Below are 18,966 nucleotides of genomic sequence, written 5' to 3' on the forward strand. Positions count from 1 at the left end.
TCACTAATAGATTGTCCATTTCACCTATGTTGGACTCTAGCCTTAAGGACAACAAAACTGTTATCTTGCATGTTGGCATGACTTACTTTGTCTTCTAGTTTTTTTTTAATAATAATAAATAATTAAATTAATTTGAATTTTATTTTGATTACTAATAATTTAACTTATCAATTTAATTATTGAGTTTTATTTTGATTACCAATAATTTCTTTTTCTTTCAATAAATTAAATTAACATGAATTTTAATTGATGGTCTATTTTAAATTAGCAACTAATTTAGGATGGATTCAATTGAGATCCTAGTAATTTAATTAATCAATTTTGATTTAATTTATCAATTTTATTATTGAATGTTATTTTAATTAGCAATAAATTCCTTTTTTTCATATTATATATAACATTGTCAATAAATTAACATATATATCTTTTCCTTGTAATAAATTAAATTAACATACATATCTTTTCCTATTATATATATCTTTTCCTTTCAGTAAATTAAATTAACATGGATTTAAATTGATGGTCTATATATCTTAAATGGTGAACATTTCTATTCTATATATCATTTCATTTCATTTTTACATAAATAACGTGCGAAATTTTTTTAATAGAATATCAAACAACTCAAACTCAAACGCGATTGACTTAACTTCTCCTATTGATCAAGCTTGTTCTATTGCTTTTCTTTCTACTTAAGATTCATCTACAAGCCCAGTCATGGATGATGCTATCACAAATATTGATGATGCAAATCATAACAAAGAAAATGATGTCATTGAGGCAAATGAAAAGGAGGAAAATCCATTTGCTTCAAAGAAACAGAAGCAAACATATAAGGTATGGGTTGAGTTTAAAGAAGTTACTCTTCCTAATGGAACAGTGAAAGTAGAGTGCATTCACTGAAAACACCAACTTGGAGTTAACAAGACTAGTGCTACAATACACTTTCTTAGACATTTAAAGATTTGCCCAAAAAGGAAAGTGAATTTGAAAGGTCAACAACAAATTAGTATCACTACAACACTAGCTGAGATAAAAAGTGTGACTTCTATGCAGAATTTTAAATATGACCATGCCAAGATAAGAGAAGTCCTTGCCCATATGATCCTTGTTCATGAGTTGCCATTTCTTTTTACAGAGTATGAGGTTTTCAATTTGTTGATGAGAACTGTAACTCCTTATTATAAAAATATTAGTCGTGAAATTGTAAGAAAGGATTGTTTCTCTGCTTATGACATTGAGAAAAAGAAAGTGAAGGATTTGCTAGAGCATGTTCACAAAGTTAGTGTGACCATAGATTTATGGAAGTCAGGTTAGCAAGTTTCATACATAGTTGTTACTACACACTTTGTCGACTCCAACAGGAATTTACAAAAGCATACTTTGAACTTCTATGATGTTCCACCACCTTATATAGGAGTTGTTATATGTGATGTGCTGCAAAAATGCTTAGTTAAATGGGGAATTGAAGATAAGGTATGAACTGTTTCTGTTAATAATATTGTCTATAATGATGCTGCTATTAAAATGTTGAAGGATAATCTTGCTTACAAGAATAGTCTTGCACTTAATGCTAAGTTGTTTCATGTGAGATGTTGTGCAGCTATCTTAAATTTATTGGTGCAAGATGGGTTGTCTAAGATTGAAGATATAATTTTCAAAGTGCATAAAAGTGTAAAGCATCTTGCAAAAGCAGAGTCTCGTCATTTGAATTTTAGTGAAATTGGAAAGCAATTGAAATTTCCTTCAAAGAAGCTTATTTTGGATTTTGGCACAAGGTGGAATGCAATATATTTCATGCTATCTATTGCATTGGAGTTTAAGGATGTCTTCCCTCGATATCAGCAAAGAGACCCAACTTACACTTTCTTGCCTAATGAGGAAGATTAGGAAAAAGTGAAGGAAGTTTGCTCTTTTCTTGAAGAATTCAATGAAGTTACTAAAGTAATTTGATTCTTGAATATCCAACTTTAAACTATTCCTGGCTGAACTCTATAATATAAAAAAATTATTAAATGAAGCACATGAGAATTAGGGCTAAATGCAAGCCATGGCTAGCAAGATGAAAAAGAAATTTGATAAGTATTGGAGTGATTATAATTTGTTGATCTCTATAGCAGCTATATTGGACCCAAGGAACAAGATGAAATTGGTTTAGTGGTATTTTCTAGAGATTTATTTTGCATCTGATGCTATTGATCAAATCATTACTATTCAAGAGACTTTGCGCATGCTTTATAATGAGAATGTTGAAGCTCATAAAGCAAAAAAAGTTGATATAGAAATTAGTGGTGCAAAAAACTAAAGGGAAAGATATAGTTGTAATGTTAGTGGAAAAGGAAAAGTTAGAGGGAGAGAATGAACAACCTACTACTATTCAATTGTTCCATAACCTTATGTTGGTGCAAGTTCATGATCCTTCACTGGGTTTCATGTCCGAACATGTTACATCCATTATTAGCAACTTTGTTAGGGAGTTTGTTAAGGCAAATTCCAATAACTTCACTAGTATATGGCATAGTTACAAGCGAATTTAGGTGCGACTCGATTTTTTATTACCTTTAAGATGCCATAAGAGGCTTAAGAAATTTGGTAGTGATTGTTTTTTTGGTCTCCTTCACTATACACATCTTCCATTCTTTTGCTTTTATGTGGCAAGCTCAGCCATTCAGAATAATTTTATGCACATCTATTTGATTAAACTGATGCTCAATAAGGGTGCCCTTATGGTGTTTGGCAAAGGACTGCTAGATGTTGGGCTCAAATCAGCATGGATGACATATGGCTTCAAAATGAGGTTTCGGTAGCTAAGGAGAGTGTCAAGGAGCCATTAGATCTACTATGGAACTTTTAAAGATCATAGGCCAAAAACAGAGGATGAGGTTAGCATGGGACTAATAGTGAGTGACATGATCCATCTAATTTAGTTATTACCAATGATCATGGTAAGAGTTAAGTTGGACCCAAATAGGTGCTGGGCCATGACCCATTGTCTCTGGTAAAGGGAGTTATTATAGCTGATCCTAAACAAAGAAGGTAGGAAGTAGTGGGCTTAAAGGGAATGGGTTAAGGTGTTGTTGTGAGTGTGGGTTAAGTTATAGGTATCTCAAAAAAAAAAAATTAGCAACGAGCTCTGCTACAGAGGCTTGCTGAGAGCCATAACATGCGTCAATTGTAATTGTCATGTGCTTCACAACCTATGATCAGTTTAGGTCTTGCAAGAGCTTGTAACAGATAAGTGGCCCACTTTTATTTTTCTAATGGAAACTCTCTATGATTATAACAGAATGGAATCATTAAAGAATAAGTTAGGTTTTGAAGGCTTGTTTGCAATTGAGAATTTAAGGCACACAGTAGTGGTTTGGCTCTTTTCTATTGTAAGAAAGACATGGTTAGGCTCTTGAGTTATTATAGGAACCACATTGATGTGTGTGTCACAATTGATAGGTTGGGTTCTTAGAGAATGATTGGTTTTTATAACAAGAGTTAGGTGTAAGGATTTGTGGCAACTCTTTTGATCTCTCTGCTCCTCATTGACACTGCCTTGTTGTTGCTCAATAGACTTCAATGACATTTTTGCCTCTTATGAGAAGAAAGGTTGTACTCCTTAATCGAATTGGCTTTTAAATCGGTTCAATCTACCATTTTTTATGTCAGTTTAATGATTTACCCATGGAAAGGTACAAATATACTTAGGAGAGGGGGTTACTCTATATTGAGTGAAGGAAAAGCTTAACAGAGCTTTAGTTAATTAGAGCTTGTGAGATCATTTCCAATATGCTAAATTGAGCTCCTTGGAACTCTCTTATTCTTATCATCTGCCAATTTTGCTTAAGCTTAAGTTAGTCAATTTTTCACTGTCCTCTCGCTAGTTTAAATTCGAAAATTGTTGGATATGGGAGCCAGAGTGTAAGGAGGTTGTTCAAAGTGATTGGGACATGGCTAGGTCAAAGGATGTTTTGACAAGAACTCAATCTTATGAGTTAACTTTACTTCAGTAGAGTGAGAAACGCAAGATCAAGCATTAAAATTTAATGGAGCAGTGGAGGAAAATTTGTGATGTGCACCATTCTCAAAACCCATATGATGTTATAGAGTTCCTCGACACTAAAAACCATTTGCATGAGTTTCTCCACAAAAGGAAAGTTTACTAGAAGCAATGGAGCAAATAGTTCTAGCTTAATGAATGGGATGCTAACACTTGTTATTTTTATCGAATGGCATCAAAAAGGAAATGCAAGAATTGCTTAACTCAATTGCAAATGGTGCAAGACTCTAGCATGAATGGCCAAATGATTTAGGTAATCACATGATTGACTATTTTACTCTGTTATTTTCATCTTAGTACCATGTTTTGGATGGTGTTCTGCATTTTGTGACTAATGAGGTCTTAAAAGCTCAGAACACTCTTTTGATGGTTCCTTTCGCGATATGAAAAAGATAATTTTCAATATGATCCCTAACAAATCCCTTAGTCCCAAAGGTATGAATCGATTGCTATCGGCATTTCTAGGATGTTATTGGTAAGGATGTGAGTTCAGCTTATCTATGATTTATTGCTAATTAGTATTTCCTAGAGGGTCCGAATGATACAATCATCGTCCTCATTCCAAAGAAGAAACAATTTGGAAACTATAAGGGACCTTTGTGGAATTTCATTTTGCAATGTCCTCTACAAAATTGCCAAAATGTTAGCAAGGCGGTTGAGACATGTAAAACCCAAGTCCAAGGCTATTCACGGCACTAAGGGAACAAATAAGCAAGAAGCCATCAAAACCCATAACAAGCCTGGACATTACTTTCATAAATAGTGGTGGAGGCACATTTAAGTCAAAAAACACTTTAATCATTAAATAATTTTATTTATTTCATGAAACATTTGATTACAAGTACAATAAACCTTTATACAATTACATTTCATAAGAGGAGTTCCATAAACTTTACATATACCTTTTAAAACAAAATGAGACAATAGCCTCTGGAACTCATAGCCTAAATATGCTTACTTTATTTTCAACTTTTGTCTCTAAAAGGGGAAGGCAGAAGAAGAGCGAGCTTGGGGCTTAGTGAGTAACAGCCTACTTAAAGGAAGGAAAACATATAATAAAACAATTACATACAAGTCTATGCAATGCAGCAACCATATGGGGTTCATAGCACAGATAATTCACATAAGGGTAGTTCATATCACCATTGGTTCCTCAATCATGTTATTTCCATAAATATACATCCAATGTGCCCAACCCATTATAGGAGCTCTTCAAGACTTCCTCTTATCTTATAATATCAAACAAATATATAGGGTGGAGACACGAATTGCCTTACACGATTATCCGTAACATAGTTAGCTCATTATGCATGCATGTCATTGCTTTTCTTTATCATATCATTTCTCATAAGGAACCAATTGGTCATCCACAGGCTACTAACACATCACAAGTAATAGTGCAAATGCATCATCTTGTGATAATAAAACATATATGCAATTTATCCCTAAAATGTAATATATCTAATGAGAACATACTTTCATGATGCATGAGCGTGCATAGCATAGCAATAACTAAAAGAAACATAATATTTAAAAGCTTTAGGTAGGTTCTACTTAAGGAGTTGCTAGACTTTTCTACTTTACCTATGGCTAGGTAGCCCTTAGATCCCTTATCTCTAGGTCTTCTATGCCTTATCTTCAAGCCTATAAGGGAAAAAATTTAGAGGTTCTTATCATTCCTAGAAGAGGTTGTGCCAAGGATGTTCGTTGTCACCATATCTTTTTTTCATTCTCTATGCAGAAGGGTTGTCGGCATTAATTCAGCAGGCTGAATCTTCCGAATTGATTCATGGTTGGAGCACCGAATGTTTCTCATCCTTTTTTTTTTACAGACGGTAGTCTGCTTTTTTTTTAAGGATATTGAAACTAAAGCACTTGTTGCGAAGGATATACTTGCTGCTAACGATAAGGCATATGGTCAGTCTATTAATTTTAAAAAAGTCAAAATATATTTTAGTGCTAACACACTTAATAGTCAGCAGGATAATGTTGCTTCTATTTTGGAGGTGCCTACTGTTTGTGATCTAAGTACATATTAGGCCTACCACCGCTTATCGACCGAAGCAAGTTGAATATCTTTCGTTTCATTAAAGACAATGTGTGGCAGAAGCTTCAATCTTGGAAAAGGAAGTTCCTATCACAGGCAAGTAAGGAGATTTTGTTTAAAACAATTTCTCAAGCGTTGCCCAACTATGTTATGGGGGTTTTCTTGCTCCCTGTCTCTTTGTGCTCTAAACTTGAGAAGATGGTAAACAGTTTTGGTGGGGTAATAATCAATCTCAACACCATGGCATTAATTGGATGGCTTTGGATAACTGTAGGTGGTTGGAGATTCTGAGCGTTTTCTCCCTTAAAGCGGCAAAGGCAATAGGCATTAGGGAGGTTTTGAGTTGGATTAAATCACGTGGTTGGGAAAATGCTATTGTTAATTTTGATTCTCTTTCTGCTATTTCTGCATTACAACAGGGCTGCTCTTAGTCAGCTTCCCATGGAGTTGTTATAGCAAATTGTCTAACTCTTGCATAAGAGATTCTTGTGTTTATATTCAGTTTGTCAGGAGATCTGTGAACATAGTTGCCCATGTTCTTACTAGAGAAACTCGTTCAATGACAGATTGTAGGAGTTGGGATTTGTCTCCCCTCCTTTCTTTGTAGATGCTTTTTTTTATTTTTTGATGATTTTTGGTAATATATTTCACTTAGCTTCAAAATATATAGATATAAACAACTAAAATTGCCTAATTAATAAATATTGATTAATGATAAGAAGTTACGATAATCAAATAGCATAATTTAAGAGTATCATACAGCAAGTTAACGTTCCTGCGCGTTATAGCTATGTTGTGTTCTTTTCTCCTCATTCCCAAAAATGAAAAAACAGCAAGTCGACTTGGTTATTGATTTTGTCATTGATTGCATATTTGAATTTGCTGCCTAAAAAGTAAATTACCTAAAATTCATTGTACATTTGAACTCATCTAGAGAGAACAAGCTACATAAAATATCTTTTGGTGAATGGGCTAAAAACTCTCTTCCATCAACTCAAGTTGAAGCAAGTTAACGAGCAAGATCGATTAAAATTCAAGAGATTGATAAAATATTCACATTTTTTTTACATGGTTAAATAGAGTAGCTTTATACACAAAGGAAAGATTAAACGTAATTGGATGATCAACTGTACAAAAAGAAAGAGAAGTTTGCTTTCCATCATTTTTTCCAATATTTATATATAATTATATATATATACACTTGATTTCTTCCATCACGTCTTATCTGCCTGAAGCAGGGATCAGGAAGGAGGTAGTGAACGAATGGTGGTATCAGGTAACATAGCTACTGTCACTACGAAGTATTCACAACCAATGGGAAGACTGAATGGATTTGAGGTTGATCCCAAATTCAGGGTCAATTGATCAGTTCCTGTGTCACAAGTAAGATGATCCACTTGATCTGCCCTACCATGCTCAGGCCTGGCTGCGCTAGGAGGCAATGGCTTCGCAATCTGGCGTTCAATATGCACAATCTGCCCAACAATGTAGCTGGGACGCCTTGGAAGATGATCAGTAAACAACGCCACAGATTCAGAAGACAAATAGTAGTTAGAACCATTTCGGTTGATTGCCTCATAATGCCCAGCTGAATTGAGAACAAATGCAGCTATCTCATGACCTTCCAACCGCCCGAAAGATATCCTTTCTTTGTTTGCCTGTAGGAGAACACCATTAGAAACATCATACTGTCAAGTTATAAGCAAAGAGTTTTGAACACAACTACAAAAAAGGAAACTAACACAGGAAAGGTCTAAAATTGAAAAGGAAAAATAAAAAGGCAAGAAACACAAAAAATTAGATAAGAATAACACTACAGAAGAACGGCGTTACACCGTCCACCATTGATGATGGCTCTGCCAGCAGAAACTAAGCCAGTCATTATAATTAATTTAAAGAGGTAGCTAATTGTATATGACAGTTAAAATCAATGACAAACAAATCCCAAAAAAAAAAAAAAAAGCACTTGAAAAGTTTGCATGAACCATAATCTGCTTTAAATTGTAAGTCAACAATTTGGGTCACAGTAACTGGTCATGCGTCATGCGGCACCACTAATACATCATGAACAGAAAACACCATTAACAAGCCAAGAGTACCTGCTTCTCAAGTTGATGCTTTTTATATAAAGTGGCAACCAGCTCCTTCTTTTCTTCCAACTCCTTTTTAAGCTGTTCATTTGCAGCTTCCAGTTTTGGGTACTTGTCAAGCAGCTCCTCGCGATGCCTAGACAAGAAACCAACTCTATCTGCAAGAACCCGGATGCATTTTCGAAACTCAGCAGTACCATCATCTTCATTGTCATTAATGGAACTGCATAGTTTTCAAAGGAAAGCAATTAAACTTTTGCCATTTTAAAAATCACCAACTAAACTGATATCCTATAGAGAGTTAATCCCCTATGTATATATCTAGAATAACATACCCTAACAAGTATTTAGCCAGTGACTGATAAAGTAACATATCAACCTACTGTATCATTTTTTGAGGATACACATACAGCAGAGGCCTATAGTTATTTGCCTGTATCCCACAATGTAGACTGACACAATCCAACACAGGACTATCATAATTGCTGCAATGACCATTACTCATATATAAAAACTTCAAGAAATTGATTTCTTTTAAAGAACTAGTTGCATTTGGCCCTGACATCTTAATACTGCAGCAATTCAGAAACATGTAACCCACACCCATTCCCCATATAATATTAGTGAAAATTCAGAGAAGAACATTGCACTTCTATAAATGCCCAATATTTGACCACAAACTTCTAAGTGCTAGACTGAATCAAAATGTTGGATGCATAAAGTCCGGCAAAAAAGTTGATAATTGTCCATAGAAGACAAATTATAGAGGATTCTGCCAAATATCTTACTTGCCCAAAGATTGAGCTAACGCACGCAAGGAATCAGCAAAACCAGCAACTCCACTCGGGCCATATATACAGTTCCTAAGTCTTTCAAAAAGGCCACGCATTTTCACAGCAGATGCACGCAGGGCACTATACTCTGAGGCCCTTCGATCAGCTGCGCAAAGATGGGTTTGGGCTTCCTCTCTTGCTTCATGCAAACAATTCTCCAAGTGAGCACAATTCATCTGTTATACAGCACAAAAAGAAAGATTATTAAAACATGTGAAATACAAGCTGATCAGATCTTTGAAGCATGTTTTCATACTCAACTCAACTCAACTAAGCCTTTATCCCAAAAATTTAGGGTCGGCTATATGGATTCGCTTTCTCCACTCTAAACGATTTTGGGTTAAATCCTCAGAAATATGTAATGCTTCTAGGTCATGTTGTACTACTCTCCTCCAAGTCAATTTAGGTCTATCCCTTTTTTTCTTTCTATCATCTAATCTAATGTGCTCTACTTGTCTAACTGGAGCCTCCATATGTCTACGCTTCACATGACCAAACCACCTCAATCTTCCTTCTCTCAACTTATCTTCAATTGGCACCACTCCTACCTTTTCTCTAATACTCTCATTACGGACTTTATCTAGTATAGTATGGCCACTTGTCCACCGTAACATTTTCATCTCTGCAACTCTTATCTTAAACGCATACGACTCTTTCAGTGCCCAACACTCACTATCATATAACATAGCCGGTCGTATGGCTGTACAGTAAAATTTTCTTTTCAACTTATTGGGAATCTTACAATCACATAAAACTCTCGTGGCATGTCTCCACTTCAACCATTCGGCTTTAATCCTATGACTAACATCCTCCTCACATTCCCCATCTACTTGAAGGACTGAGCCTAGATATTTAAAGAGATTAGTTTGGGACAATACAACTCCATTCAAACTAACTCCTTCACTATCATCCGTTTGGCCTTCACTGAACTTGCAATGCATGTATTCTATCTTCGTTCTATTTAACTTAAAACCCTTTGACTCTAGAGTACTTCTCCAAATAAAAATATTAAATTTTATAAAATTGATCACTGATACCTTACAAACAAAATGAAATTATTAATAAGAACCATTTTAAGGAATTCTCAATATGTATTCAGATCTTAAATAACAATTATACCTAGACAAGTAATAGATTTTTGCGAGACTAAAATTACTAAACAAACAAAGATTTATCTTGCAGATAAATATGTCCTTGCCTATGCAATTTAGGGTGATGAAGTATGATCAAAGGTCATTCTTGTAATGGTTTCGGCCATTCCAACTCCCTTTGCCATTGATTTTAGAAGGAAAAAATTATTTCTGGCAAGCATTAAAAATATGCTCTTTCTGTTAGTACCAAATCAGGAACCAAGTATCACATTTTGGAAATTATCACAAGTTTGAAGACAAGAAAAAGATTAATCCTAATAGAATTTTCAGTTGAAGCATAGGTCTTTGAAGGAAACAAAAGAAAAACCTCTTCAAGGATAACATGGAACCTCCGAGTCCTCAAAGAACATTTAATGCTAAAGGAAAATGTTTCTGCTTATCAAGAGACATAGTTGAGAAGAAAATAAATACCCATGTTTTATTTGCCAACTCCAAAAAACTTAAGCAGGGGTCACCTAATTTTCACAAAAAGAAAAAGATATCAAACTCCTTAGTTAAACAAAATTTCTATATTGCAATTCTGCAAAAATTAATAAGCCTATCCATCACACCATGTCATTATGTCAAACATATAAAACCTAATGCTTAAAGAAAAGTGAATGCATAAGCCACTACGAAACCAGTTTTATGCAAAATGAAGCTCAGTTTTATCCAAAACTGTGTTTCATGCGCTAATACCTGAGATTCATCAAGAAGCTTCCGACTCATTTCCAATTCCCTAGTAAGTACTGCAACATCCTCCATAGCAGCTTTGAGCTTGGATTCAGTTTCACTCAATTGATTTGATTTTTCTACAAGTGCACTTTGCAATTCCAACACAATATCACAAGTGATCTTAGGCTCAACTGCAGCATCAGTAGGTAACACATTTACAGCTTCAGGCATACTCTCAGCTGTGGAACTGCTTGCCAATGACATGCCCATTTGTCCCACCATTTTATCTTTCCCATCTTTATCAGCAACTTGCAGTTCTTCACGATGTGGCTCCATCATTAGAGAATCCAACTGAGTATTTAGCATTCCAGAGGTATCCATCATATTTTCGTCACCCCCATCTCGAACTTTACTTGGTTGCCTTGTGAAAAGTCCTAGTTTTGCATCCAAAGAACTAGAAATACAAGAAACTTCATCCATGGGCTCTGAAGTTGATATATAAGGCACATGGGCTTGCATATCACCATGGATTTGCGGTTTGCTGTCATCAGCCTTTGCAGCTGGAAGGTCAAAATCAGATGCAACATTGCTGCTTGAAAGTTTTTGCTCCTGCAGAAACTGATCAGACAATCTCTGCTCTAATTCTTGGATACGCTTCTCATATGACAGACATTGCAGTTGCTTTGCCTTAAGCATAGATTGGAGATGCTTCCCATGCTCATCTTTCAGCTGCAAGGCTTCAGCTGTCTTCTCTGCAGCATTCTTCAACAAACTATCCACTTTTTCATCATCCACTGACTCATATTCAAGGCTGAGGGTACATATAAGCGCTTTTGCAGAAGCAAGTTCAGCTTTCAGTTTTGCATTCTCAACTTCCAGCTTGCTAGTTCCAGCAATCTCTACCAACTCACTGCCTTCAAGAAGCTCCTCAGAATAGTCTTTGTCAAGAGTGTCTGCAACCATCTCTGCCCCCTCAGCAGAATGAGAACTGTCATTAGACATGGAAAATGAGCCTTTCAAGCTTGCATGCTTCTCACTCTTTAAAGGTAGTCCCACTAAATACTCAGGCGCATAATGGTCCAGGTCTGAGATATCAATATTAAGCAAATTTGTGTCAAAAGGAGCAATATTGACGTCACACTGGCTTGGAATATCATCCAAGCCCATTGAATCTAATATATCCCTTGGTATATATGAACTATGTGCTTTTCGAAACTCTTCCCGTCTCCTAACCTCAGTCTCCCTCTTGGTAGCAAGCCTTTCAGCCAACTGTCCAGCCATGCCCATGTAAAGTTTCATGGAGGCCTTTCTTCTTACCACTTCTGCAAGGCAAGCTCTATATGCAGGACCAATCCCTCGAACCAGCTTCAGTTCAGTAAACAGATCATCCTGGCGCACCATTGCTTCTCTAAAAACTGGAAACTGGAACTTAGCATCTTTAATTTTATAAGAAATATATGCTATTTTTTGCATGTAATTGTGCACAAAGATGTTCATCTCATTCTTCTTATCCTTGCAGAACTCAAGAAGTTTGGTAATTGAACAACCACAAGCCTCCATCTTAGGCAAATGATTCTTGTCATGTACATCATACATGGGACCCAGGGCTGAAACTGCATCGTGAGGGCGCAGTGAGGAGGACAATTGGCAGGACAGACAATCATCCACAAGTTTCTTTACCGTATTTACATCTTTGCTGCATGAACACAACCACAGTCGTTAGCTAACAGAATTTAAAATATATTCCTACAACACAACTAAGACAGCAGAAAAAAATGAATAAATAAATAAACACAAGCTCTAAAGTAGGGTAATTGATAAGTGGAACTAATGGTGTTTCAGAGTCTTCTGCAAACTTGAAAACTTCATAGCTGTACATGTTTCAAAACCACCTTTAAATGGTTTTAATGGCTTATGATGTTTACTTTATTCCTTTCCATATATAATCAAATATAATAAAGAACATCAGAAAATCAAAACTCCCCATGAAGCCCAGAAACAATAAAGTTCTAGTCCTGCACTCAATAAGTTCTAGGCACAAAGTTAAAAAGGAAAGATAGAAAATAAATAACAAATCAAAAGGAAATAATGACATTAGACTAGAGAATGCACGCATCTTTTAATATGGAAAAGATTCTGAAGTAAATTACTTCTACAAGTTGTCAGGGAATTAGAAATCACAGAGAGTAAAGCTTTCTATACTTCATAAACAAAAAGACCAACAGCCTCGTCTACTTGATGATTCAATCAGGCCATGGTAATCACCTAAAATGATTAACACCAACAATAACTAAGCCTTAATCGCAAACTAGCTGTGTTCATTCCTAATTTCATCCATTATTATGTTACCAGACATTCATCTTAACATCTACATTTATGCCACACATCTTGTGGGACCATTCACTTTATCGGACTCCTCCATTTCATCCATCATGTATTGTTTCTATAAGTTACATCCTCATCTAGAGCTCCGTTCTTCTGAATGAGTTAATCTATAGTGATTAACTTCTTAATAAAAAAAAAAGGGAAGAGAGATACAAGCTCTTACTAGATGAGATGAAAATTCTGCAGCAATTTGAAACTTAATGTCAATTAAGTAATTATTAAGTAACTTCCAGTTCTAAATATCCAACTTAAATGTGCAAGTTGGCATTTAGAGCCAAGAAGAACTGGAATAAAAGTTCCCAAAACCATTTTCCTTACCAGAACTAAAATCCCCAGTCCTTTCCTTTCCCCTTTCCAACCTTCAGTAGGAAAAAACTTTCTGTAGGCTATATCTAACAAAATTCCACCATCACAACATCTATCTATCAAATAAAGTAGAAGTCACTAATGTCACAACAAATGGTGTTTCACCAGGGAAGTGGGAATATAAGAATAGTTACATTTTTTTTCCTTTGGCAAGCAAGGAGCATCAAAGATCCTAAAAACACATCAGGTATGAGAAATCAAGATAAGTCAGATCCAGTGTACACAGTAGCCATGCAATCGCTCTATGGTTTTGTCTTGAAAAACACTGAGACAATTGTTAAGAGAAGATTAGCTTAATAGTAAACAAACTTCTACTTATAAATTATAAGAAAAAACTCCAAAACCAATTACTAGCAATAGAGTACTGCATAGCACTACAGTATCCTAAAGGATTTTATCAATCAAGATATATCAGCCAAACATGAAAAGCACCAGAAACTTAAAAAAGGTCAAAAACTAATACAAAATCACAGAGGAAAGTTGGTTCAGATAACTGGGATGAAAGTCTACCAACCTTAAAGATTGCATTATACTCTTCTGTTCATTGATGAATCGCTGACGCTCCTTGATGGCTAGCTCTAAATTCCTAAGAGGAAAGGGAGTCCTGCAAGCAAATAACTCCCCCACCTTGCGCTTTACGTCACTAAACGTCTGCTTAAACTCCGAAACCTTCTTCTCAAACTGTCTATGGGAGTTGCTACAGTTCTCGACAGCTTTCCTCAGGTTTTCTTCCTTCACAAAATCCACTAAACTCTTACGTGTAGTATTCTGCAAAGCTGGATGAAGTTTGATAGACCTCAGTTTTTCTAAATCCCTTCTGTAATTCATTAAGAGTTCAGAATGCATCCTGTGCTGCTGTGTGTAGCGCTTCATGAATTCTGAGTAATTCTGACTAATCATCCTATAATATTGATCCAAATTACCCCTAGCAACCTCAACTGCTCTCTCCTGCACCTTCTGCTCCCTCAATAACCTCTCACAATGCTCATACTTCACATGAGTTCTACTGTATATCGCATGACCCCTATGGTAATGGTACCTAAATTGTCTCTCATAAGAAGGCAAAGCCTTCAAAGCGGGGTCCAATGCGTCGTCTAAGGGGTGGGGATCATGTGGACATGCTGGTGGTGGAGGATCTGCAACTTCAAGAATATCAAATTGCTCAGGTAGAGGGGGAGGGGAACTATTTTGGAGCCTAGCTTTATTGAATATAAACACATCTCCATCACTGGATGGAAGCTTATAAGCAGAAAGAGGCCGCTGGGATTCGAGTTTCATATCCAAACACAAAACAAGCTGTTCATTGAAATTAATCCCTGCGACTGATTCAATATACCGCATAACTGCCTCCACAGGGGTTGCTTCATCACAATCAAGCTCAAAGGAGTGGCCATTTTCTGCTATGTGGACTAGAAGCTTACCCTCATGAACCGAACCTTCAGTAACGCTTGAACTCATCTTATCCTTAGATGCAGAATTGCCCACCACAAAATACAAGAGAATAAAAAATTCACCACCCCTACAGCAGAATTTTAGTTACAACCCCACACAAGGCCTATCGAACCCAAAGATATGGTCGAAACAATTCAATCAATCGTGATAAACTCCGAGTTAAAACCAAATGGGAGGATTACCCCTCTTTAGAGATTTAATCCTTGATTTTTCACCACCCCACTACAGAAATCTGCCGAAACATCCAATATTCCGTAAACACACCAAGAATTGAATCGACAGAACACCAGTAGTTATCGACTGACCACAAGAATCTGAAAAAAAAAAAAAGGAATGCCCCCTCCCAAACCACACCCTCCAGAGATTTTATCCAAAAACCTAAGACTTTACACCCAAATCCTCCAAAATACCCAAATTTAGCAAAAATCCACAGCGCGACTCATCAAAAGCCACCCGTTCACAACAGAACCACCAAAATATTTGTTGAAAACCCTAAGCATCACCGACCCAACGTCAAAATCACGAAGGTGTGACCGAATCCCAAATTACCCACCAATGATTACACCCAAAAAAGCCCCAATCGTGCTCCCACGATGCTCAGAACAAAACCTAAAACGAACAAAAACAGCTACGGGGCGATCAAAAGAAAAAAAAAAATTCTGAGACCAAAGAAGCGAATTTTTCTTCTGAGAATTTTGAACTGGATAAATCAAAGCAATAGATAGCAATCACGTTAAGAGAAGATGGAATCTAATAGGGGAATTTAGGGGCTCTACATAAGGTTCTCTCCACGAAACCCCTTCATTTTTTTTTTTTTAATACTGTTATTGAAATCTGCAATTTCTTCTTTTCTTTATAACTATTCTTTTATATCAACAGGCAATAGGAAAAAAAAATTCACAGAGATCCTTCTGCAAGAAGCAACCACCTGCGGGTAGCAGAAGAGCTCTCTCTCTCTCTCAAATCTCTGATAAAATAAAGTTTGGGAGAAGAGAAAATCAAGCAGTTATTTTTACTAGATATTTGATTATTTATAGGCATTCGATCCTTTTTTTAAGTTCTCGTTGTAGTTAGAGAGGCATTGAAGTGGATGAAATTGTAATTTAAAAATGTTTTTGCATTACCAGTTTACTCACCTAAAGTTTTGGAATTCACATTATTGAATTTTTTACGTTTTTGTTCTTTTCATTAATTTTAAAATATAAATATATACAAAATTACCAATTTTATCATTTTTTTAAGATAAATTATTATATTTACAGAAGAATTTATTATAGTTTAGTTAAAATTTATTGATCAACTAATATTTTTTGTTTGGGCTTTGAAATTCTTTATGGAATTAGTATTTATTTTATGCCCGTTGTATATAGTTAATATTTATTATTACACGATTTCGTGATTAAATTTTTTAAAAATTAATAAAAAATTTTCATTAAAATATATAAAATTAGAAAAAAAAATAAATTCTATTTAAGTAAGAATAATATAAAAAGTTATGCAACATCTTAATTTTACTAATAAAAATAAATTATAGCCACCCTTAAAATATTGCCTCAATAAAAAAATTGTGAAAATTAAAAGTGTTTCTTCCCATATTAAAAATCATATTCAAATAAAAATATTATGGAGTTTACTATTTTTAAACTTGATTTTATAAAAAAAAAAAATAAATATTCGTATTGTTTATTAAATAGCGCATTTACAAATTGTAATACATAAGTATTTAAGTAAATTATGATACGTTGAATAAGATTTCTATTTTTTTACTATATATTAATTAATTTAATTTTAATTAGATAAAAAAATTCTTAATAAAATTATACTTCTTAATAAAATAAGATTTGAATTTGAGTAAAAAACAATTTAATCGATCAAATTAAAGATTTGTTTAAATAATAATTAATTTTTGGATTATTTTTTAACCAATTAAAATAAAGTAAATTTATAATTTAAGGCATCAATTTATAGTTTTAAGCACAAAATAAATAAATATCAAAATTTTAAATTTTTTATATAAAAATATTATACAAATTATTGAGTTAATAATACTCAATATGAGACTCTTGCATAATATTAATATACGAAAATTATAAATAATTAAATTAATTCTAATCAAATTTAAATTTATAAGTTCCATTTAAATACTACTACATCCATTATTAAGTTTTATCTAATATAATAAGAATTTTAAAATTAATAATTTTTTATTCTTATTTCATTTAAAATATGTTAATTTTTAATTAAAAATAATGAGTATAATGTGTTTGATATCCAAAATAAATTTAAACCTAAAAATAATTTTGTTAAAATTAATTTAGAACAATTTATATAAAAAAATTAAATCAGTATTACAATTGTATTTTTCTCCCACTTACTTTTTTTAATTTTAAAATTAATAATTTTTTATTCTTATTTTTCAACTATGTATATTTGAACATAACATATCTTGGGAAAATTATAAATAAATAAATAAATCTAAAGAAAATTACTTTATCATTTAATTTAAAAGGTAATATTAAATAATTCAAATAAGATGAAAAATTCTATCCCACTCGAATCAAATTGCCAATAGAACTCTACAATATCAATAATAACAAAATCAAGAACACATGACACTCTTAAAATAAATGTGCATTTCTTAATTTCAATTAAAAAAAAAAAACTCAATTGCTCTAATGGCTCTATTAATAATCAAATATTTAAAATTTGTTTCATCAAGCTCAAATTAAAAGAAAATTTTATATAAACAGAAAAACAAAATGTCACTTTAAAAAAAATTATGAATTCTCATCTCCAATTAGATAAATAAAAAATATATATTTAAGCGAAAGAAACAAAATAATATTTAAAAAATATGAATTTCCTCACCTATCAAAAAATTTAAATATAAAATAATTATATGAAACTAGTTAAAGTGGTTTTTCACTTACAATTAAACACAACATAAAAGATTTCTCCAATTTTCAAATGTTCAGATTTTCTTAGCAACCAAACATAGATCATTTTAACTTTGTATCCCTTTTTTTTTTTTTTGATAAATTGAATGAGTTAGCTACATTAGTAAAAATATATAGATATATAGAGATAGCTTAGAGTATTAAATTTTTTTTTATCATAAATTTTAAGGAAATTTCATGAATTATATATCATAGAAGTCTAATTAAATTAGGACTTTTATATATAAATATAAAATTTTATGATATCTTAAATTAGTGTTAGAATTTTATTAGTATTATAATAAGTTTATTAAAAGACGGTGTATAATTAAAATGCTTTTTAAAAAAATATTAATTATGTAATTTGCTAGATTTGTATAGATTAAGAAGACTTATAAATTAAAATACATTAATTAAAAAATACTGTTGTTATAGAAATTTTATAATTATAAATAAAATTCAAATTTAAGTGTGAGGATGTAGAAGTTGAACTAAATAAAGATATATAAATAATTAGACTTATTAAAAATAATTGTAATTAAAAATTAAAAATTTATGTATTAATAATAATATTATAATTATTAAAAGTATTATAGATGAATTAATTATTAATTATTATAAATGAATTAATTTTCTTTTAAAATATATTTATGCTTATAAATTTAAAATATAATTCTGATAGAAAAAGAATTTTTTTTTTCAACACTAGCTTAATTAATTTTTTATTTTTCTAATATCTTCTTTTCTTCAACGATTTTTGTAGCTTTTTTTTTAATTCTTTGATATCATAAATAATATAAAGAGAATTTTATTTATTTTAAAATTATTTTTAGTTTTAAAATTTCATTAAATTTAATTTTTTATTAGTTTAATTAATTTTAAACTACATAGCAAATTAAATTTAAGTCCTTCATTATTATAATAGTAAACTACTACAGGTGTTTTGGGCAAACCCAACGTTTCTCCTTTTAACATTTATATATTATATAGGTTATAAATTAATT

General features: G+C 33.0%; 2 protein-coding genes across 2 annotated transcripts; one reads left to right on the forward strand and one right to left on the reverse strand.

Annotated features, from left to right (window-relative positions):
• Nucleotides 1-717: 717 nt before the first annotated feature.
• Nucleotides 718-1,890, forward strand: LOC131172167 (uncharacterized). Its single transcript, XM_058133112.1, has 4 exons — nucleotides 718-837; nucleotides 1,057-1,312; nucleotides 1,418-1,476; nucleotides 1,537-1,890. Exons 1-4 carry the CDS (start codon nucleotides 718-720, stop codon nucleotides 1,888-1,890), a joined length of 789 nt encoding a protein of 262 aa, XP_057989095.1.
• A 5,291-nt stretch (nucleotides 1,891-7,181) lies between these two features.
• Nucleotides 7,182-15,984, reverse strand: LOC131171887 (autophagy-related protein 11-like). Its single transcript, XM_058132051.1, has 5 exons — nucleotides 14,089-15,984; nucleotides 10,848-12,519; nucleotides 8,974-9,194; nucleotides 8,195-8,408; nucleotides 7,182-7,753 (listed from the first exon to the last, which is right to left on the reverse strand). Exons 1-5 carry the CDS (start codon nucleotides 15,030-15,032, stop codon nucleotides 7,337-7,339), a joined length of 3,468 nt encoding a protein of 1,155 aa, XP_057988034.1. The 5' UTR covers nucleotides 15,033-15,984; the 3' UTR covers nucleotides 7,182-7,336.
• Between the last annotated feature and the right edge of the window lie 2,982 nt (nucleotides 15,985-18,966).

This window comes from Hevea brasiliensis, chromosome 13 (genome assembly GCF_030052815.1).
Source record: "Hevea brasiliensis isolate MT/VB/25A 57/8 chromosome 13, ASM3005281v1, whole genome shotgun sequence".
Taxonomy (NCBI): Eukaryota; Viridiplantae; Streptophyta; class Magnoliopsida; order Malpighiales; family Euphorbiaceae; genus Hevea; species Hevea brasiliensis.